Source organism: Camelina sativa, chromosome 9, assembly GCF_030686135.1.
Source record: "Camelina sativa cultivar CO46 ecotype springtype chromosome 9, ASM3068613v1".
NCBI classification, from domain to species: domain Eukaryota; kingdom Viridiplantae; phylum Streptophyta; class Magnoliopsida; order Brassicales; family Brassicaceae; genus Camelina; species Camelina sativa.
The window spans coordinates 2627082-2647296 of record NC_141888.1 but is presented as its reverse complement, the minus strand read 5'-3'; the positions used below and the strand labels follow the sequence as shown (position 1 = coordinate 2647296).

General features: G+C 34.6%; 2 protein-coding genes, 1 long non-coding RNA gene and 1 pseudogene across 13 annotated transcripts; 1 reads left to right on the top strand and 3 right to left on the bottom strand.

Annotated features, from left to right (window-relative positions):
- Positions 1–95: 95 nt before the first annotated feature.
- On the bottom strand, positions 96–18368 carry LOC104710247 (uncharacterized). The gene is given in 6 exon segments (XM_010426818.2): positions 96–890; positions 1008–1132; positions 1164–1247; positions 17995–18059; positions 18062–18307; positions 18309–18368. Coding segments are annotated over 6 exon segments (1167 nt in total). The 3' UTR covers positions 96–303.
- Positions 6348–9271, bottom strand: LOC104710246 (glucose-6-phosphate isomerase, cytosolic 2B). 11 transcript variants are annotated; one of them, XR_015567459.1, is made up of 7 exons: positions 8682–8908; positions 8106–8219; positions 7937–8024; positions 7695–7793; positions 7315–7410; positions 6734–6802; positions 6348–6656 (listed from the first exon to the last, which is right to left on the bottom strand). It is a non-coding gene; the product is annotated as a glucose-6-phosphate isomerase, cytosolic 2B (long non-coding RNA). The 11 variants fall into 11 exon arrangements; XR_015567463.1 differs by having other exon boundaries at positions 6739–6802; XR_015567462.1 differs by having other exon boundaries at positions 7320–7410.
- LOC109126640 (EMBRYO SURROUNDING FACTOR 1-like protein 2) lies at positions 10093–11140 on the top strand. Its single transcript, XM_019230382.2, has 3 exons — positions 10093–10212; positions 10400–10554; positions 10675–11140. Exons 2-3 carry the CDS (start codon positions 10491–10493, stop codon positions 10854–10856), a joined length of 246 nt encoding a protein of 81 aa, XP_019085927.1. The 5' UTR covers positions 10093–10212; positions 10400–10490; the 3' UTR covers positions 10857–11140.
- Positions 12419–12527, bottom strand: LOC147937626 (uncharacterized; annotated as a pseudogene).
- Positions 18369–20215: the final 1847 nt, after the last annotated feature.

Below are 20215 nucleotides of genomic sequence, written 5' to 3'. Positions count from 1 at the left end.
CTATTACAAATGAAATCTCTCAATGAAGATTAATGCTTCTAGAGAGATTCTGAGTGATCTAAGTTAACCCTTACCTAAACTAAGAAATCTGACAATTCAGGGTAAAATCTTGATTCGGATTAATCATTTTGGATCATTTCAGAGACATCACAAAAGTTTTGAAGTCACAATAACAGTAAATGTATATACAAAGTTCAAACATGCTTTATCATACAAAACGACCAGATTTTTCAAACACTACCATAACAACAAAACAAACAGAAACCTTTACTTCATCATCATCATCATCATTATCATTCATCATCAGATGTTGTTGTAAGCTACAGAGACCAAGTGAGGAACTTTACCATCATCAAAAGGCAAACTCACATACTCTCTAGCAAACTCTTCAGCTATCTCCCAAGCAAGCTCACCATGAACAGCTTTACAATACATATACATCACAGTACTCGCCGCAAGATTATACAGCATCAACAGCGTCAAAACCGCAGACGTGATCACAATCTGAACCACAAAGAAAGCATTCGTCCACAACATCCCACCATCATCATCGTCGAGCTGAGCCGAGGCAGCTACGGTACTGATCCAAACTAGAACCGACTCAGTTGTAGCGAAGAAGAAGATAATAGACAAAGAAACACTTTTCATTCCTTTAACTAAGCTTTTACTTCTCTTCAATGGAGTTAACCCCCAAGCTGACTCAACAACAACAACAACCCAAGCAAGAATCCAATCCACATAGAGCTTAACCACAGCTACAATCGAGATAACCGTTACTACCATAGTGAGAGCTTGGAAATACGGAGAAGCGTAATCGAATCGAAGACCTGGGATGATCTGGATTAGCTTAGTCAACAAGAAAGCTACAATCCCTAGAATCAAGAAAACCCCAAAAACGATGAAATTGGATGAAATCAAAGTAGCGAGGAGTGGTAAAAACGAAGCGAAGCTCGATTTAACGGCGGAGATCAATCTCACAGGTCTACCGTAGAATCCTTGGAAAACACTGTAAGCGATTGATCCAATAGCTAAGAGATTGAAGACGGTTACAACAACGATGTAAGCGATTAGAAGCAAGACTGTTGTTTTGGTTTCGATGATATCAGAATCATCGTTGTTGTTGTGGAGTCCGCGGAGGAGAGAGACGCTGTTGTGAGAAGCGGAGGATTGATCGGTGATGAGGCGGAAGACGGAAGGGTAAACAGTGATGGAGAAGCAGAGAGGAAGGAGGAAGAGAACGGAGAGAGCTAAGAAGTGGCGTGAGTGAGCGTTGATGATTCGTTTTGATTCCGATAAGACTACCCATAGATTCACCGGAGATGGGGATGGAGTCGCCATTGAAAGACGCAAAGTTTAGTTAGTAGAAGAATCAATCGAGAGGTTCATGAAGAAGACTTTGCTTCAAGTACGGGATAGGGTCAAATCGGGTCGGGTCGGTCAAACCTCTTTTTTTTTTTTTTTCTTTTTCTTGCATTGATTTGTTTTTTTTAAAAATTTTAATATTATGATTTAATCCGTGATATTATTGTATGGGTCGGGTCATATCGGATCGGCTCGGGTCACACTTTTTAAAACAAGAAACAGATTTTGTGAGTTTGATAATTAGGATGTGTTGTGTAGTTTGAGTAGGAATTTCAAGAATTTAGGTCGTTCTCATTTTTAATCATAATTTTGTTTTTGTTAATTATAATATCTATACTAGTATTTTTGCAGCAGTTTTTGCTCTAAAAATATTTTTTGGAAAGTTTTTGCATTTAGTGCATTGACTTTAATATTAGTTACCAAAACTTTCAAAATTAATTATGGGTAAGATTTTAAAAAATAAGAAAATCTGTCTATCTCATTTAAACAGAAATATATGATTCTCTTTCATTTTTATTTGAATTTATATTTAAATTATCTTGAACTATTCTATAATATATTTAGTTAATAAAAATTGTGATTTTTTCTTGCATATGATGTAATAATTTTTTTTTTAAAACAGACATATATTACTCAATAGATGAATACAAAAAAAACCGGTACAATACCCTACATCGCCTAAAAAATTGGGCAATAGTTTAGAGTCATACTATAAAAGAGACCAAAATGATTCAGAATACAAATGAGTAGAAAGATTAATTTATCAGGTATTCAAACCTAAAAAAACTTTAATTTGGTTTATTCCGCTTCTTTATTTTAAAGATTTTTAAAAAGTTAAATATTATAAATATTTAAAAAATTTAAAAAATTAAATATTATAAATATTTATATTAAATATTATAAATATTTATATTTTTAGAAAGTTAAACTTTATTAAATATTAATAATATTTAAAAATTTATGAAGTTTCAAATATAAAGTTTAAATATTATAAATATTTCAACTTTTAAAAAAATTAGAAGACTTTTAAAATATTAATAATATATTTAAATTTTTAGGAAACTTCAAATATGAGAAATACTCAATCGTTTTAAGAATTCTAAGTATTATAAATATTTAAACTTTATAAGAAGCGTCAATCTTATAAAATGTAAATGGTTACAATCTTAATAAATAACATATCAACTCAATCTAATATTTATAATACAAAACAATAAATATTAAAAATTAAGATGATATAGTGCGAGTTTAAATATTTCAGGACGGTATATAGCGGGACAGGTTTCATTAATTCGGTGTTACACGGGTAAAACATTATTTCATTATTTTGTTAACACTATTGATATCAGAAAATAGACATATCTAATTAAATTGATTAAATAAATATTATGTAAAAAATAAATTATATTACGGTATTATATGGTTTAAACTATAAAATTAACAATTATTATACAATTATTTAACCAATAAATACAATTTATAATTTAAATGTTTTAATTATAAATAATTTGTCCCGCGATGTACCGCGAGTCCTAATCTAGTTGTTAAATATAACTTTATTGTGATAATCTAAAAGAGAGTTGCAGTACAAGGTTTGGATAAATTTGGTTGTAACACCGACCATAAAAGTTATATTACAACTCTATTTGTACTGCAACTCTCTTTTAGATTCAGAACTTGGATATTACAACTATCTTACAAGTCAAGATAAATTTGGTTGTAAAACCAACCATAAAAGTTCCGTTTAGACATTTAACTATTGTGAAGTAAGAGATATGAAATCAACCCAATTCTGAGAAAACTTAACATTAAAAAAGACAATTCCCTTGATTTTAAGACATGAAACCAACATTGCCTTTAATTTTCCATGTGACAGTATTTGTTGTTATATATCTGGCCTACGGCCTACCAAAGGAAGACAAGTATTTATTCGTTAGGACTATGTGTAATGAAAAAATCTTGTTGTGTGAAGAAGAAGAAGATGTGAGTGTTGTTTACTCATAAGATTTCCATCTCAATTTGTGTTAACAATCTTCATTATCAAAAATTTCACCTAACCTAAAACTTAAAACCTATCGAATGGATTCACAAGTATGAAATTCTCAAAATATCATAATGATCAACAACTACAACTCTCTCTTAGAATAAGGAGTCAGGAAGTAAGACCATCTCCATAGATCATTTTTTGATAAATGTCTAATCATTTTTATATAATTAATTTTAATGTTATTTAATTAAAAGTGTTCAAAAGTTACAAAAATGTCTTTAAATTAACATTTAAGATATTTTTTGCATACTCTAAAGACACTCTTAAATAAATAATATAAAAATTAATTATAACCAAATCTTTAAAGATCTATCAAAAACAACTAATAGATATGCTCTAATTAAGAGATATGAGAGATTAAGGTCTTGTGTGGATTCCGTAGGTGGTCCTATTGGCATGAGGGGAGTTGACAGAAAGAGCCAGGGGTTGTTCTAGACAAAGATGGACTCATTGATTCCTATAATCTTACCCAGTTTAAGCTTTAAGAGGTCTCGCACAAATACTTCTCCAGCCATGGGATGATGAACCATGGACTGAGCATTCATGAAAAATTTGAGGTCTTGCAGTGTAGTTACTAACAAGAATCTTTGCCAGAAAACAAGAGTAAAGATTCGATTGAATACTGTATCAACGAAGATTTTCTTAGATTTTTGAATTTTCTATACTACTACATATCCTTTTTTTGATAAAAACCATTAAAACTAGGTAGTAACCCGTGCTATAGCACGGGCAAAATATTTTTATAAAATTGTATTATTTTAAATATCTAATTTAAGTTTGGTTTTATTTTGGGTTATTACACGTATATAACCTAGAGGAATGGGAAACACGTCCCTGTTCCGTTTTATCATGTCTCTGTCCCGTTTTATCATGTCCCGTTCCATCTCCTCTCGTCCTATATCCATCAGAATTTTTTTGTCTTATTGTAACGCTCCGATCATCACCTTGCTTAGTGGGTCCACCATGTCCACTCCCGATCCATAGGCCCATCTCGCTTAGTGGGCCTACATCTATTCCCGGCCAGTGGGTTCATCCATATCCGTCAGTCGATTTGTTACGTCCATGAGGCTTTAAAAGTTTGTTTACCATCACTACAAATCACCATCTTTCCATGTGTTTTGTCTCTACTCGCACAGTTCCGGATGGTCACCCATCCTGAAACTACTCCAGCTCAAACATGCTTAACTCTAGAATTCTCTCAGGACCTTTGGCCGAAAATAAAATTGCACTTTGGTGACCTAGATGACCAAATCAATCTTTTAAACCTCTCCGCAAACTGGGATGTCACAATTATGATCGTTCTCTTTTAAATAATTACTTGGTAGGTAATATTTTTAATAGAGATTGGGTAAGAAATTTAGACGGGATATCCATATTCTTCTTGAATATTTAATTTTTTATTTAGTTAGTTTTTACTATCCAAAAAATTACAATTTTAACAAACTGACTGTTTCCAAAAATAATACTAAAATTTTGAATTTACCCGTTCCAAAATAGAGAATTACTTCACGAAATATATAAAGTCTCCATTTGAATACTTAATTTATATTGTTAGTGGAAATTATACTTCTCAAAAAATTTTGAAATATTTTCAAAAATATCCAAAATTCTCAAAATATCCATCTCATATTAGTTCTTTATATGTCACATAGTGAATTTTTTTAAGAAAATCGTTTAAGTGCAATCTTTTCTATTATATGAATTACTCATTTCCATTGCACATCCACTATTTTTCATTGTAATACCTTAAATACCCTGGACTTAGTCTTAATTTCATTTACATAATACATCAAATTTTTTAGTATTATATGTTTTTTGTTTAATAGCACACAAAAAAAAGGTTTTTCTTTATTAGGTGATTACAATAATGATTTCTCATGAAATGCAATTTGTTGTATATTGGCTTTCAACAAAGACAGTGATGATGAATCAAAAAGTTTTTAATCATGGACTGCTGATTGTGGAATAATAAGAGACTTATTTGTCATTTTTTTATGTGGTCATCAGATATAACCAAAAATAGTTTGAGAACCGAAAGTAACCAAGAACAATAATAATTAAACACCAACAACATTATTCATCAACATGCACTTGATCATGAAGCCAAGATGGCCCACCAAGTGCTAAATATGACTAAAATCTATCATTTCTCGTGACACTATTCGAGATAACAATCGTCACTTTATTCGCCGGAACAGCCACCTTATGAAAGTCTTTACAATTGAAGCCATCCAGCCACCTTATTCTCATATTTATTTATAGTTTTGTTTTTTATTTCTTTCAAATTTTCGATAAACATTAATAACATGATGTCGTTGTTTTTTTTAATTTAAACTCTTTCATATAAATTAATTTAGTATTAAATTTTCTCATATAAATTTTAAATTTCAAAAAATGAGTTAGAATCTTATTATTTTAAATATATAAAACTATTTGTACAATATTGATAATAAATCTAAATATTAGATTTCAATTTGGTTTTAGTTTGAATTATTGTTCATATATAATCCAAACGTATCTACTTTGTAATAGGAAACATTTCCCATCCCATTCCATCCCATCCCGTGCCATCCTATCCCGTCTTGTCTTTCTCTCTTTATCCATCATAATTTTTTTGTCCTATGATCGTTCTCTTTCAATAATTACTCATTAAGCAATGTTTATTAATATGTATTTGGTAAGAAATTTAGACATGATACTCAAATTCTCCATTGTATATTTAATTTTTAGTTAGGTAGTAAAATTATCCAAAACCAAATTTTTCTAATCAAAAACATCTAATTATTTTGATTAGAACTATATTAGCTGTAGAATTACGGGAAGTAACATAAAATTAAGATCCCAAGACAATAAAAGAAAAGATTTTGGACATGCCTTAACTTTTATAAAAAGAACAGATCAAAATCTAGGAAAATGCATATAACGAAAACACATAGCCTGACAATGTAAATCTAATTTATCTTTTGATAAGCACAATGATAAAATTCTCACAAAAGGCTCAAATCAGCTATAATTGTTTGGTTTGTTGTTTCCGAGCAAGAACTTGGCATTGTTTAAGCTAAAAAGTGTCTAGAGTGGACATAGACTTTGTTAGTAAATTCTCAGCTTCAGCAGCTACTTTAAGATTCAGAGGAAGATGAAGAGCGGAAGATAAAACTGTTCCTAGATTAACTCTCCACTGGTCAAACGAATTGATACTCCACACAAAGCCTTGAACTGCAATTCTGTGTTCATCAATTGCCACCAACTGAAAACAAAACATATACAAAATGTCAGCTTTTTAAGACTTTTATCTCAATTTTAATACCTGAAATAGTGGCAGACCTGACCAACATAGTAAGCAGTCAATTCTGAAAGTAGAAGGCTAAGAGAAGATCGATCGCCAAAGAAGGTCTGTGGAAAGATACCAACAGTTATACACATTATTATACGTAAATTTTAACATCAATCAGCACCATATTTACTTTGTGGGGAATGGGGAATGAGATTTCATTAACTCTTATTAGAGATTCACTTAAGTTAGTATCTATAGTAGTCATATATGTTCATATACTTGAGCCCATAATGTAGAAAAAAACATGTAACTCAGATAAACAAATTATGCAAATTAATTCACTAAACATGTAGACAAAAACATGTAACTCAGATAAACAAATTATGCAAATTAATTCACTAAAATCTGCAGTCTATAACTTCGACAAACCAAACCTACAACTTAGAGAATAAAAATCTGCAAATTAATTAATCAAAACCAGCAACTTAGACAACAAAAAGAAACCCAAGAAACTATAGAACATATTTAAAAAAAACTGGTTCAAGAACCGAAACAACAAAAAGAATTCAAACTCATAAAAACTGAACACAAAACATTTCAAATACTTCAGCATATAATTTTTTGAACTAACCTTACCCATTCATCTTGTTAGATGCTTCAAACGTGTCACTATCATTGGAGCCTATGAATTGTTGCAAATTCTTTTTGTTATTATATTCAACCTATTCTGAAAAATTGGAAACCATAAATAGATTTAGCGACACATAAGAAGCTCAGCTCTGCTTTTAGTATAATACATAAGACAGAGAGTTGTTGTGACTTGTAAGAAGAAAAAGGCTTACTGTTCCCAACACGTCACTCAAATCAATGCAAATTCACAACAACAAAAAAAAATAGCCAGCTTATAAAGCAAACCATTCCATTTATCTTTTATATGAATTGAGCATATGATATATATAGAAATAGAAGAGGTTTTTAAAAAAAAAAAGAAACATCATAGCAAAGTCTAACCTGATGTTGAAATGAATGCGTAAGAAGTGCCCATCAGTGCTCTTATTATCAACTATAAGAGATGTGGATGGTGTTGACTTCCAAAAACATACTCAGCTCCTGAAAAGATAAAAGATGATATTTTGTTACTACTTCATCAAACAAAAGAAAAGATCGAGAGACATCAGATAAGAGCAATTAACAAAATCGGCAAATTAAACATTTCTTGTCAGCTCTAGTTATTTTAGAAACACACGTCATACCCATTTCATCTTGGCCTAGCGAATCAGTTGGTAGATCCATAGTGTGTTCTCAAGAAGATGGCTTCTCATGGCCACGTATAAATAAATCCTAGATGGTTAATCGTATCAATCAGACTGAAGAATTTTTTTTTTACAAATAACAGGCTATGGAAGAACAAATTAGATTTACCTTCTAATTTACAAACCCAGAAGAGAGATCATCATGTGATGATTATGTTGAACATCATCTTCTCAAAACTCTAACCCGCTATCTTCCTTTACATCCACTGGAGTAAAAAAGTACCTGCTAACAATTAGGGATATTAGAATAAATGGTGCAAAGAGAACCTCGACTTAGCAAATATAAGACGTTCAGTGGAATAATGCATATATCAACCAAAATTACAATTTTTTATGTTTGCATAAGAGAGAGAGAGAGAGAGAGAGAGAGAGAGAGAGAGAGAGAGAGAGAGAGAGAGAGAGAGAGAGAGAGAGAGAGACGTACCTTCATACGACCAAGGATTAAAACGAACAAAGCATCAAATATAGTGAGAATGTGGGAGGGAATATCTTAAGTGATTATAATGATAACTATTGATTCGATTAATCTTTCCAAGACTAACGAACTTAAAAAATTCACATCACTAACTGAATTTCATCATCAATAGATCCAAAACTCACCACTGATTCCAAACTTCATCAAAAACATTAGTAGAAGACCCGCTTTTCGTTCGGGATAACATTAAGGCAATTAGATTACACTTACCACGTGATGAGGATCAGGTCCGTAAGCTATCTTTAAGTTCAGCCAAGCCAAAAGATAGATTCGTTTGGCTATCTGCAAAGCTTTTACCCAACAATCCAAATACAAATAATAATTGTTGTTGGTTGATGCTGCTTGGTCTGAATCCTGTTTCATCTCTGCAGCTTCGTCGGCAAAAGAAAAAGAAAATTTTGCAAAAGGACTTGGAGACGGCGACAAAGAGCATAGAGAGAGAAACAACTTCTTTTTAGGTCTTTTAAATTGACGGATAAGATCAAAATGAATCAACGGTCACGATTAAATAAAAGGATCCGAAATAATATAAACGGGTCGTTTTAGATCCGCGTCTTTATCCGTGTAGAGGGGCCTGGAAATTTCCTTTGTACCCTTTTTTAAAATCGAAAATTTGGTCATAATTGCAATGGCATTGTATTGTAAATTCTTACAAAACTAAGGTTTTTTTCAGGCAACGTTTTTCTTTTAATAGTAGGGATTTCTACACATAAGGAATCACTAGGTACATGATAAATCGATTTAAATAAAATATTATAGTAAAATTATTATTTGAGATTTTATGATTTTTTGTATAAAACAAAATATATAACTAAAGTTTATTTTTTGTTTATACAAATTTTTGTTTACTTTTTGTAAAATACGTTTCATCCGTGAAATATTTGAACTTGGAAAAGAATTTAAGTTGGTGTAGAAAGTTTTGATATTTTTTTGTGTTTCTAAAAATTCACATATTTTATGTTTCACATTATTATCTACATCACTATACCATTAAATAGATAAAACAATACTTTTTAAACTAATCGGTTTAATATAAACTAATCCTAAGTTTAAAAAATGCAATGAGAAAAATGTATAAAAGTGATAAATAAATGAATAATTTTTTATTATTTGTGAAATGTAATTTACTTATAATAATTAAATATGTTATGAAATTGATAATTAAATACATTTCTGGATTTTAATTGCTGATTAAATCTTTGATTTTTAAAAACTAATAGAAAAGAACATTGCCTTATATTTGTCAATAACATATTTATGTAAATGATAATGAGATGTAAAAGTATTTATTAAAAAAAACACAAGAGCTATGTGAACGCGACACATCAGATTTTTGTGAGAGTGATTCTCTATTAATATATAAGGGATAATTAAATATGTTATGAAATTGATAATTAAATATATTTCTGGATTTTAATTGCTGATTAAATCTTTAATTTTTAAAAACTAATAGAAAAGAACATTGCTTTATATTTCTCAATGACATATTTATGTAAATGATAATGGGATGTAAGAATATTTATTAAAAAAAAGCACAAAAGCTATGTGAACGTGACATATCAACTTTTTATAAGAGTGCTTCTTTATTAATATATAATGGATTTTAAATCTGAAAAAAAAACTGAAATCAATGGAAGAGAAGAATGAGATCAGAATTTTGAAATCACTATAGTTTTTGAAAATTCAAGAACTTCCCCAGTTTTGGTTGATTCTAGAGAATATGTTCAATTAATTGCACTCAGTTAAGTTCGAGATCTTCCACTTTCTCTATTGTAGAGGTTATGATGATTTCTTTTTAATATATGTCCGAATATGAATCGAAAAATTATATATTTGAAAATAACAGTGATTTTTGAAATTAAATGTATAATATTCTATCAAATTTATTTCTTTCCTAATTAAAATAATTGTCTCTATTCGATATATAGAGGATGCAATCTGCATGTATTGGCTAAGCTGGAATCGACGACAAGACAAGAAAAAAAAACTCAGAACACGGTCCTTTGAAATAGATATTCCATGAAATCATCACATATAGCTATAATATGCATAGTTTTGCTCTCCTTCTTCTCCATGTATGAGTGTAAGTACCAGTGTTTTTTTCTCACATAAATTTCACACACATATATATATATCAAATGTCTGTTTGTTTTTGTTTTCAATAGCAAAAGTTTTGGTTTATGAGTTTTGAATCGATGCGTAGGTAGCAAGATAGGGAGGTCGAGGAAAATCAATGTACCATTGTGTTTCCACAGCAAATGCTACAACGTATTTAAACCTGATTGTTGGTGCTGTCTCGCAGCTGGAACCAAAAAAGATGATTGTTGGTTAGATAGTGACTACCCCAACGCCAAAGAGATTTGCTTCAAATCATGTATAAGATAGTTTTCTTTGAAGGAGATACAGTAAAACCTCTATAAATTAATAATGTTGGGACCAAGAGATTTTATTAATTTATAGTGATATTAATTTATCAATAAATTAATAATTATTATTTTATAGTATAAATTAATAATTATTAATTTATAGATATATTTTTAATTGTTTAAATTTTTAAAAATTATGAATTGAGACAATTTTAGCAAAATAAGATTAGAATATTGGATATTGTATTTTTTATGGTATTAGAATTGAATTTGAAATATTTAGAAAACATTATTAAAAATAAATTACAAATTCACTTATACACATGACATACATATAAATTCAAATTTATGAATAAAAATATCAATTGTCATATTTTAATAGCCTATCAAACTATCAAAATGTAAATGATGAATATTCAGAAATTGAAAACTTTAAAACGTTTTAGCTATATTTATGAAATGTTATAGAATATTTTATATCATTATAGTTTGAAAATACAACATAGTAATTGTAATATAAATATGAGGTTTAGAAGAAACATACTTTATTATATCGATATATATATATATATATATATATATATATGTATATTTACATGATTATTAATTTATGATATTTTTGGGACCATATTTTACATAAGGATTTTCAAAAAAAATATAATCTTATTATCTTATCGAATATTGTTATTTTTTACATTGGCCCGACTTGGGACTAGCAAAATTTATTAATTTATAGTGTTTATTAATTTATAGAGTATTAATTTATAGAGGTTTTACTGTACATGTATTGGAGTAAGAATTTTAAGGTGTTTTTGAGATTAGAAAATAAAAATTTAAATTGATATTTGGTATGATTCTAGTCTTATAATTTAAGAGGATTTCGTACGTATGACAATAAATTAAATTGTTATTATTTTTTTAACAGAGCAAAGGAACTCATTTCATGCCATTCTGCTAATCTGCTATGTGTGTATATAACTCGATCGTTGCAAATTCTCCTATCATGTATATATATATGGAAGAAAAAAAACTCAAGGAAATACGTAAAATATATGATCATACTTTTTCAGCGAAACAGCCAAGCCATGACAGTTGCTCAAAGTAGATTTAAAGCCTTAAAATCATAAGCTCATTCAAATCAGATTGTTGCTTTCACATTCGTAGAGACAGAGAATTTTGGGTTCTTGGGTTTTGTGATGCAACTTGTGTCTCTCACTGAAAGACCTAGACTTTATTATTGTACGCCTCCAGTGCTTAGACACGCTTTGGAATCTAAGTAGGGAACTCACTAGAAGCCTCAACATGATTTCTTCTAACATAAGGTACCTAGAATACGACTGATTACGCCTTTCTTGTCAACCAAATCGATAATTATATCCAACAAAATCTGAGCCCTAAACCAAATTCTGATTATCTCGAAAGGGAAATGACAGTCGATAATAGTGTATCTAAACCATATTAGGGATACAAAATATCCCACAATGGAAGTTGAATAGGATCTTAAGTAGTATATATAAGATATGAGCCTCTCCACTCATTGCCAATTGGTTTTGAGTTGGAAGCCCACAATCTAACATGGTATCAGAGCCCGATCCGCACATACTCAACCCAATCCACAATCGGTCCGGCCTAATAGTTGGCCCGCCGATTCATGCCCGAACATACCGAGATTCATGCCTAAAGAAGCCATCATCTCGAGGGGGCGTATTAGGGATACAATATCCCACATTGGAAGTTGAATAGGATCTTAAGTAAGTATATATAAGATATGGGCCTTTCCACTCATTGCCAATTGGTTTTGAGTTGGACCCACAATCTAACAAACCAAACCCTAATTTACAATGGAAAGTCTAAACTCTGAAGATAAGGAATGAACACACTGCGACCAGGAGTCGAAGAAACATAATTAAAACTAGGTAAGTAGAATTAGGAAGCAACCAAATGAGCTTGGATTCATTGTAATCTGAGATAAGCACCTTCTTATTATCATTAGAAGTCGATATAAGGTTAATGAAGGTCAAATAACCTTCTTCATTGGGAAACAAAGAAGACGTTAACCTCAAGTCTATCGAGAACATCTTCTCCGATTCCCATTCCAAGTCCAATGCGTTTTTGATCCTCCAAAAGTGTTGTATACCATTATCTATAGAGAGAAGATATGTAAGGAAAGGATATAAGTGTAATTAGTAGTGTACAAAACCCTTGTGTGTATGCTGTATATATATTGTAATTCTTACTATCAATAAGACTCAAGACATTCCTTACATGGTATCAGAGCAGTAGGATCCTAAACCTAAATTTTTTTTTCTTTCGCCGCCTCCATTCTTCTTCTTCTTCGTTACTCTCTTCTCCCTTCTCAATGGCTGCTCCTCCTTCTGATATAATAAACACTGCTTCTGCATCCTAACTTCACAATATCAATATGTCCAGTGTCACAAAACTCACAGCGTCTAACTATCTGATGTGGAACCGTCAGATACGTGCATTGCTTACCGGATACGGTCTCGCTGGTTTCCTTGATGGCACCACGGTTGCTCCAGCCGCAACCATCCTCTCCGCTGGCAATACCATTCCCAATCCGGCGTATGATCTCTGGGTTCGACAGGATCAATTGCTTGTCGCCAGTCTCCTTGGTGCGATCTCCGTCGAGGTTCAACCCATCCTCTCAAAAGCGTCCACCTCGTCTCAGATCTGGACCCTTCTCTCTTCCACATATGCGAAACCAACTTGTGGTCACATCAAACAGCTTCGAGAACAGATCAAACAATGGAAGAAAGGTACACGCACTGTTGATGAATATGTTCAGGGACTCGTTGCTCGTTTCGATCACCTCGCTACTCTTGGCAAACCCTACGAACACGAGGAGCAGATTGAGTATCTTCTCGGTGGTCTCCCGGAAGATTACAAACCTATCATCGATCAGATTGATGGTCGTGACACTCCTCCTTCCATCCCAATGATCCATGAAAAGCTTATCAACTTTGAGTTGAAGCTTCTTTCGCAAGTCTCTTCGTCCGTGGTTCCTGTAACAGCTAATGCCGCCTTCTACAAATCCTCTCCTCACACCAACAATCCACGCAATCAGTCTCGCTCCTCCTCTCGCGGTGCTTCCAACTCCAACTCCCGTGGGGGTCACGGCAGAGGTTATCAAGGCCGCTGTCAACTATGTGGTGTCTTTGGCCATAGTGCTCGGCGGTGCTCTCAGTTACCGCGCTCCAGTTCTGGTTTCCAACCATCTGGTGGTGGCTACTCGCCTCACGCTAACATGGCTGCTGTTCCTCCGTACAACCCGGCCAACTGGGTTATGGATAGTGGTGCTACGCATCATCTTACCGCTGATTTGTCCAATCTCTCCCTCCATCAACCGTACATCGGTGGTGAGGACGTAACCATTGCTGATGGTTCTGCTCTCAAGATTGCTCAAACTGGTTCTGCCTTACTCCCTACTCCCTCACGCTCACTTGCTTTAAACGATATCTTATATGTTCCAGAGATAAGCAGGAATCTCATCTCGGTATATCGGTTGTGTAACACTAATCAAGTCTGTGTTTCATTCTTTCCTGCACATTTTCAGGTGACGGATCTGAAAACGGGGGTCCGGTTACTCCAAGGCCGAACTAGGAATGAGCTGTATGAGTGGCCAATTCACCGCAACACCATTAATGTGTTCTCGGCGTCATCTTCACCAAAAACGGATCTCTCCTCATGGCATCTTAGACTTGGGCATCCCTCCTTTTCAGTTTTAAAAGCCATTGTTTCAAAGTTTTCTTTACCTATTTCTCTACCTTCTCAAACACAATTCTCTTGTTCTGATTGTTTCATCAATAAAAGTCACAAACTTCCTTTTGCTTCAAACACAATCACATCTTCTCAACCTCTTGAATACATATATACCGATGTGTGGACATCTCCCATAACTTCATCAGAAAATTTCAAATACTATCTTGTGTTGGTAGATCATTTTACTCGTTATACATGGCTTTACCCTTTAAAACTTAAATCTCAAGTCAAAGATTTCTTTATAGCCTTCAAGGCTCCTGTGGAGAACCGTTTTCAAACGAAAATTCGAACATTGTACTCGGATAATGGTGGTGAGTTCATTGCTCTGCGCTCGTTTTTGGTGACTCATGGCATCACACATCTCACGACGCCGCCACATACGCCAGACCATAATGGTATTTCCGAGAGGAAGCATAGGCACATCGTCGAGACTGCTCTTGCTATGCTTGGTCATGCTTCGGTTCCTCTTGGCTTCTGCCTTATGCGTTTGCGGCTGCGGTGTATCTTATCAACCGTATGCCGACCGACGTTCTTGGTGGAGACTCGCTTTACCACAAACTTTTCCAAACGGATCCGAATTATCACAAGCTGCGTATTTTTGGATGCGTATGCTACCCTTGGCTACGTCCTTATCGCAAACACAAGCTGGAATCACGCTCAACACCGTGTGTGTTCTTTGGATACTCACTTACACAAAGTGCCTATTTGTGTTTGGATGCTACAACTGGTCGAATGTATACATCTCGACATGTCAAATTCGTGGAGACCAGTTTCCCGTTTGCCAAAATTTTGACGTCTCCCACTACGACACCACAGGTTCCGGTGGTCTCTTCTCCGGAGTCAACAGTGATTTCTGTGTCGTCGGTACCACTCGCTCCCACATCATCAGCTCCTTCCATCTCACCCCCGCGTTCAGATCCTCACCCGTCGTCAACATCAACACCGTCGGTTTCTGCGACATCTCCGTCTATGTCTTCGTCGTCACAAACCCGATCGTTAGCTTCCGCCTCCTCTGATGTTGCTCACGAAAACAGAACAAAACGGGCTCAAGATTTATCAGAGAATGAGGCCTTTCCAGGCCTAGTTCATGACTCTAATTCATCAAGCCCATCAAGGAATCTTGTTTCACCAAGCCCATCAAACAATTCAAGTTCACAACGAGATACATCGTCTTCCTCGTCCTCTGGCTCAACAAACCTGTCATTACGTGCATCACCGGCTCCATTGCCTCTTGCCCCAGCTCCGCCGTTACTTCCACAACAAAACCAACATTCTATGCGGACACGGTCTAAAAATAATATCACGAAGCCGAACACAAAATATGGTCTCACGACATCAACGACACCGCGTATACCCATGACGGTGGCCGAGGCTCTTCGTGATCCAAATTGGCGGAATGCTATGGTGGAGGAGATCAATTCTCAATTACGCGAACACTCTTGGGATCTCACACCTCCAGAACCACATCAAAATGTCATCACTTGTAAGTGGATCTTCACTCTCAAATATAATCCAGATGGTTCTATCGCTCGTTATAAGGCACGGTTGGTTGCCCGTGGTTTTAATCAAGAATACGGGGTTGATTATTCAGAGACATTCAGTCTTGTTATCAAATCCACCACCATTCGACTTGTCTTAGAAATTGCAGTCAAACGAAATTGGGCGATTCATCAGGTTGATATCAATAATGCCTTTCTCCAAGGCACCTTACAAGATGAAGTTTATGTCTCCCAGCCACCAGGTTTTGTTGACCGTGATAGACCACGTCATGTTTGTCGCTTGAGGAAAGCTCTGTATGGGTTGAAACAGGCTCCCAAGGCTTGGTACCAGGAACTACGCCAATTCCTTCTTGACTCCAGCTACAAAACATCGCTTGGGGATAGCTCATTGTTTATTTATAAACATGATCGGTCCTATGTCTATGTACTGGTTTATGTTGATGATATTCTCATCGCAGGACCAGATGCTTTGGTGCGTGCTTTTCATATCTCTCTCGCTCGTCGCTTTTCTCTTAAGGACCTTGGTCCAATTAGCTACTTCTTGGGGATAGAGGCTACGAGGTCATCCACTGGTTTACACTTGATGCAGCGCAAATACATCACTGATCTCCTAGCCAAAACCAAAATGCTTGATGGTAAACCAGTTCCAACGCCTATGTCGTCTTCCTCGCAACTTACGCTTGTCTCTGGCACACCTCTCGAAGATCCTAAGCAATATCAAATGGTTGTGGGGAGTCTACAATATCTAGCATTCACGAGACCGGACATTGCTTTCTCGGTTAACCGTCTCTCGCAATTCATGCATAAACCCACAAATGCACATTGGCAAGCCGCCAAACGGGTGTTGCGATACCTTGCAGGGACACGATCTCTTGGTGTCTTCCTCCGTCGTGATGCACCTCTCACGGTCCATGCCTTCTTGGATGCAGACTGGGGTCGGGATAAGGCAACATATGTGTCCACTAGTGCGTACATCGTCTACTTCGGTGGAAGTCCGGTTTCATGGTCCTCCAAGAAGCAGTGCAGTGTTTCTAGATCATCTACCGAGGCTGAATATAGAGCGGTTGCAAACTCAGCCTCTGAACTCAAGTGGATCTGTACACTCTTAACTGAATTGGGGATTGAACTACCTACGGCTCCGGTGATTTACTGTGACAACATGGGCGCGACGTATCTTTGTGCAAATCCGGTTTTCATACGAAGATGAAACATGTGGCTATCGATTATCATTTTGTTCGTGAAAACATTCAATCTGGTACACTTCGGGTCTCACATATCTCCGGTGATGATCAGCTTGCTGATGCTCTAACGAAACCGCTGCCACCACCACGGTTCTTTGAGCTGAGTTCCAAGATTGGTGTCAAGAAATTGCCTCCATCTTGAGGGGGCGTATAGAGAAAAGATATGTAAGGAAAGGATATAAGTGTAATTAGTAGTGTACAAAACCCTTGTGTGTATGCTGTATATATATTGTAATTCTTACTATCAATAAGACTCAAGACATTCCTTACATTATCGAAAAGTTGAGATTTGAGAGACACACTGTAGAAGTTTGAGAGAATGACGACAATGTCGGATCTGTGGGAGGAATTGGTAGAGGAGATACTCTCAAGTGTTCCGGTAACATCTCTGAAAGCTATACGGTCTACTTTCAGTTCTGTAAACCACACATGTCCATTTCGAGTACTGCTCATAATAATATATTCAAGACATGACTTCTGGGAAAGAGAACTATGTTTAGTGACTCGAAACATCTCTGTGTGAAGATTATAGGCAAGAACCATCTTATTTTGAGTGAGCCAATAAACCAATCCATTTGCAACTACTGGTCTTTGGTCTATGTGTAGATCATGTAGAGGCGTACAATCCACCACGTACCTCCATTTCTTGACCTCAAAGTCGAAAACCTCGCATAATGAGATGTTGTTCCTTTTGTCGTCATGTATAACCAGACTAGTTTGTATGTGCCCGTAACGCTGTCTTTCCCAAATACTGGGTAAGGGAACAAATCTGGAACTGGCATCTTCTTGTCTAAATACTTTAGCTGAGTCATGGACAGAGGGAGGTTTTGAGACCGTCCCATGGCTGGGTTTGTCACAATAATTGGACTTGTCAAAATGTTGTTGTCGATCAAGAAGCAGACAAGCCCATCGCAACTGCTGGTAACTCTGACAGTTTTCTTGAATTGTGGTTTGGATGTGATAATCCGGTCCTTCTTCGACTAGTCTATTAGAGGACCAATCAAACCTCATAGTCTTTATAACAACAATTTTGCTCACGTACACGCTTTCACCATAGATAAAGAGAAACTTGGGTTCTTGGGTTTCCTGATAAAGTCGAAATCTCTCCTTGAAAGACTTGGACTCTATCGTACACCTCCAGTCTTTAGACACGCTTTGGAATCTAATTAGGGTTTTCAAGGGAAGCCTCAACATGATTTCTTCTAACACATCGTTGTTGATGAGTGTCATCTCAATATCACCGTCTCTTCTTCTTCTTCTTTTGCTTCCTCTTTCTGGTGAAAACCACAAAACATTGCTTATAATCTTTCTTATGATGCTTTTGCTCCTCTCCATTGATGATGGATTCGTCTCCGTCAAACTACGAATTGCAAACCCTAATCGTGAAAAGGATCACACTTTTACCTCACCAAAGAAAATGTCTTAAATATATAATAGAAAGCCATGTTAATATATTTAAGCCCATCTATTTTTTCGTTGACAATTCGACAAAATATATTTTTTTTAGTTACATGTGTTTTTATTGGTAAGTGTTTGTTTATTTTGAGTTAAAAAAAAAATCGATGTGATTATGTTTTTGTTGCCGTTTGAAAAAAACGAAGTTTATGGGCTATATACTTCTTTTTAGAGCCTTATCATTTCACGTTTAATTTCTATAGGAAGTTCGGTGACTTTTGAACTAAAGTTGTAAAAAAATTACAGTATCATATGATATTAATTATACTTTCATGATCAATGATGAGCTATTTGGTAATTTTCAGTCTTTAGGGATTAGAACGATTGTGGTCTTGCATGGTTTCAATCAATCATCTTCCACCGACCACTGATTCATTACATTCTCTCTCCGTCTCATTCATTAATGCTAAATTAATCACAACCACCGTACCTGAAGTAGAAGATGACTGTTTGAGCAAAATATATAACGTACGGCTGTGATTCATTCCTTGACTTATCAAACATGTTTGACTTAGACGATGAACGGACGGCGCTACGACCAGAGAAACCCTGCAGAAGTTTCTGTGTGGTTGAGCGTGACGTTTTTGTTTTACGAATAGAAGATTCTTTGCTACATTTGGGGATATATCTTTTAAAATTAATTGTGTTTTAATGAAGCTAGCCCTACATTTTGACATATCCAACATGTTTGACTTATAGGTAGAGAAGGCTTTAGTTTTTTAATGGCATAAGTTAAACAGACGTTAACATGGCAATTTGACATATCAAACAAGTTTGACTTTTTTTTTAACAAAAGAAACATGTTTGACTTAAAAAAACATGTTTGACTTGTAGGTAGAAGAAGGCGTTATTTTTTTAACGTCATAAGTAAAACAGACGTTAACCCCGCAATAGAGAAGATATAAGAAGATTAAGTTGGAGTTAATAAACGTCTATGAAAAGAAAAAATACGATTCTTTTATAAAAATTATTTAAAAAAAAAAGAGATTATGATCACTTTAGAGAAGAATACAGAGGATGTGTGAGTGTGACACGTCTTGGTTATAGTAAAAGGTATAAAGAGGAATATGATTACTTTTTTCTATTCATAGACGTTTACTTTAATTAGTAATTTATGATGGCAAGCGACTGAGGAACATTCACAGAAACAAGAGACTTTAACAGTGATTGAAAGGTGTTCCTTAACTCGAGACCGCATTTTTTTTTTTTTGTTTGTAATTTGGGCATTCATGACTTAAGTTGATTAGTTTCGACTTTTGCTTGGGGCCCAAAGTAGCCTAGCGGATTATTTAAGAGCTCGGTGAATGAACAGGATAATTGCAGTGATTACAAGCCAAAGAAATCTCAACTCAAACGAAGATACCATCAAAACAAGAGGTCTTATAAGTTGCTGTTATGTGTGA

What these genes read in the sequence shown, in the direction of transcription:
- LOC109126640 (XM_019230382.2), top strand. Translation starts at nt 10,491, where the DNA reads ATGAAATCATCACATATAGCTATAATATGCATAGTTTTGCTCTCCTTC. An exon ending in CTTCTTCTCCATGTATGAGT is followed by an intron (nt 10,555 to 10,674) that starts GTAAGTACCAGT and finishes ATCGATGCGTAG; the next exon opens with GTAGCAAGATAGGGAGGTCG.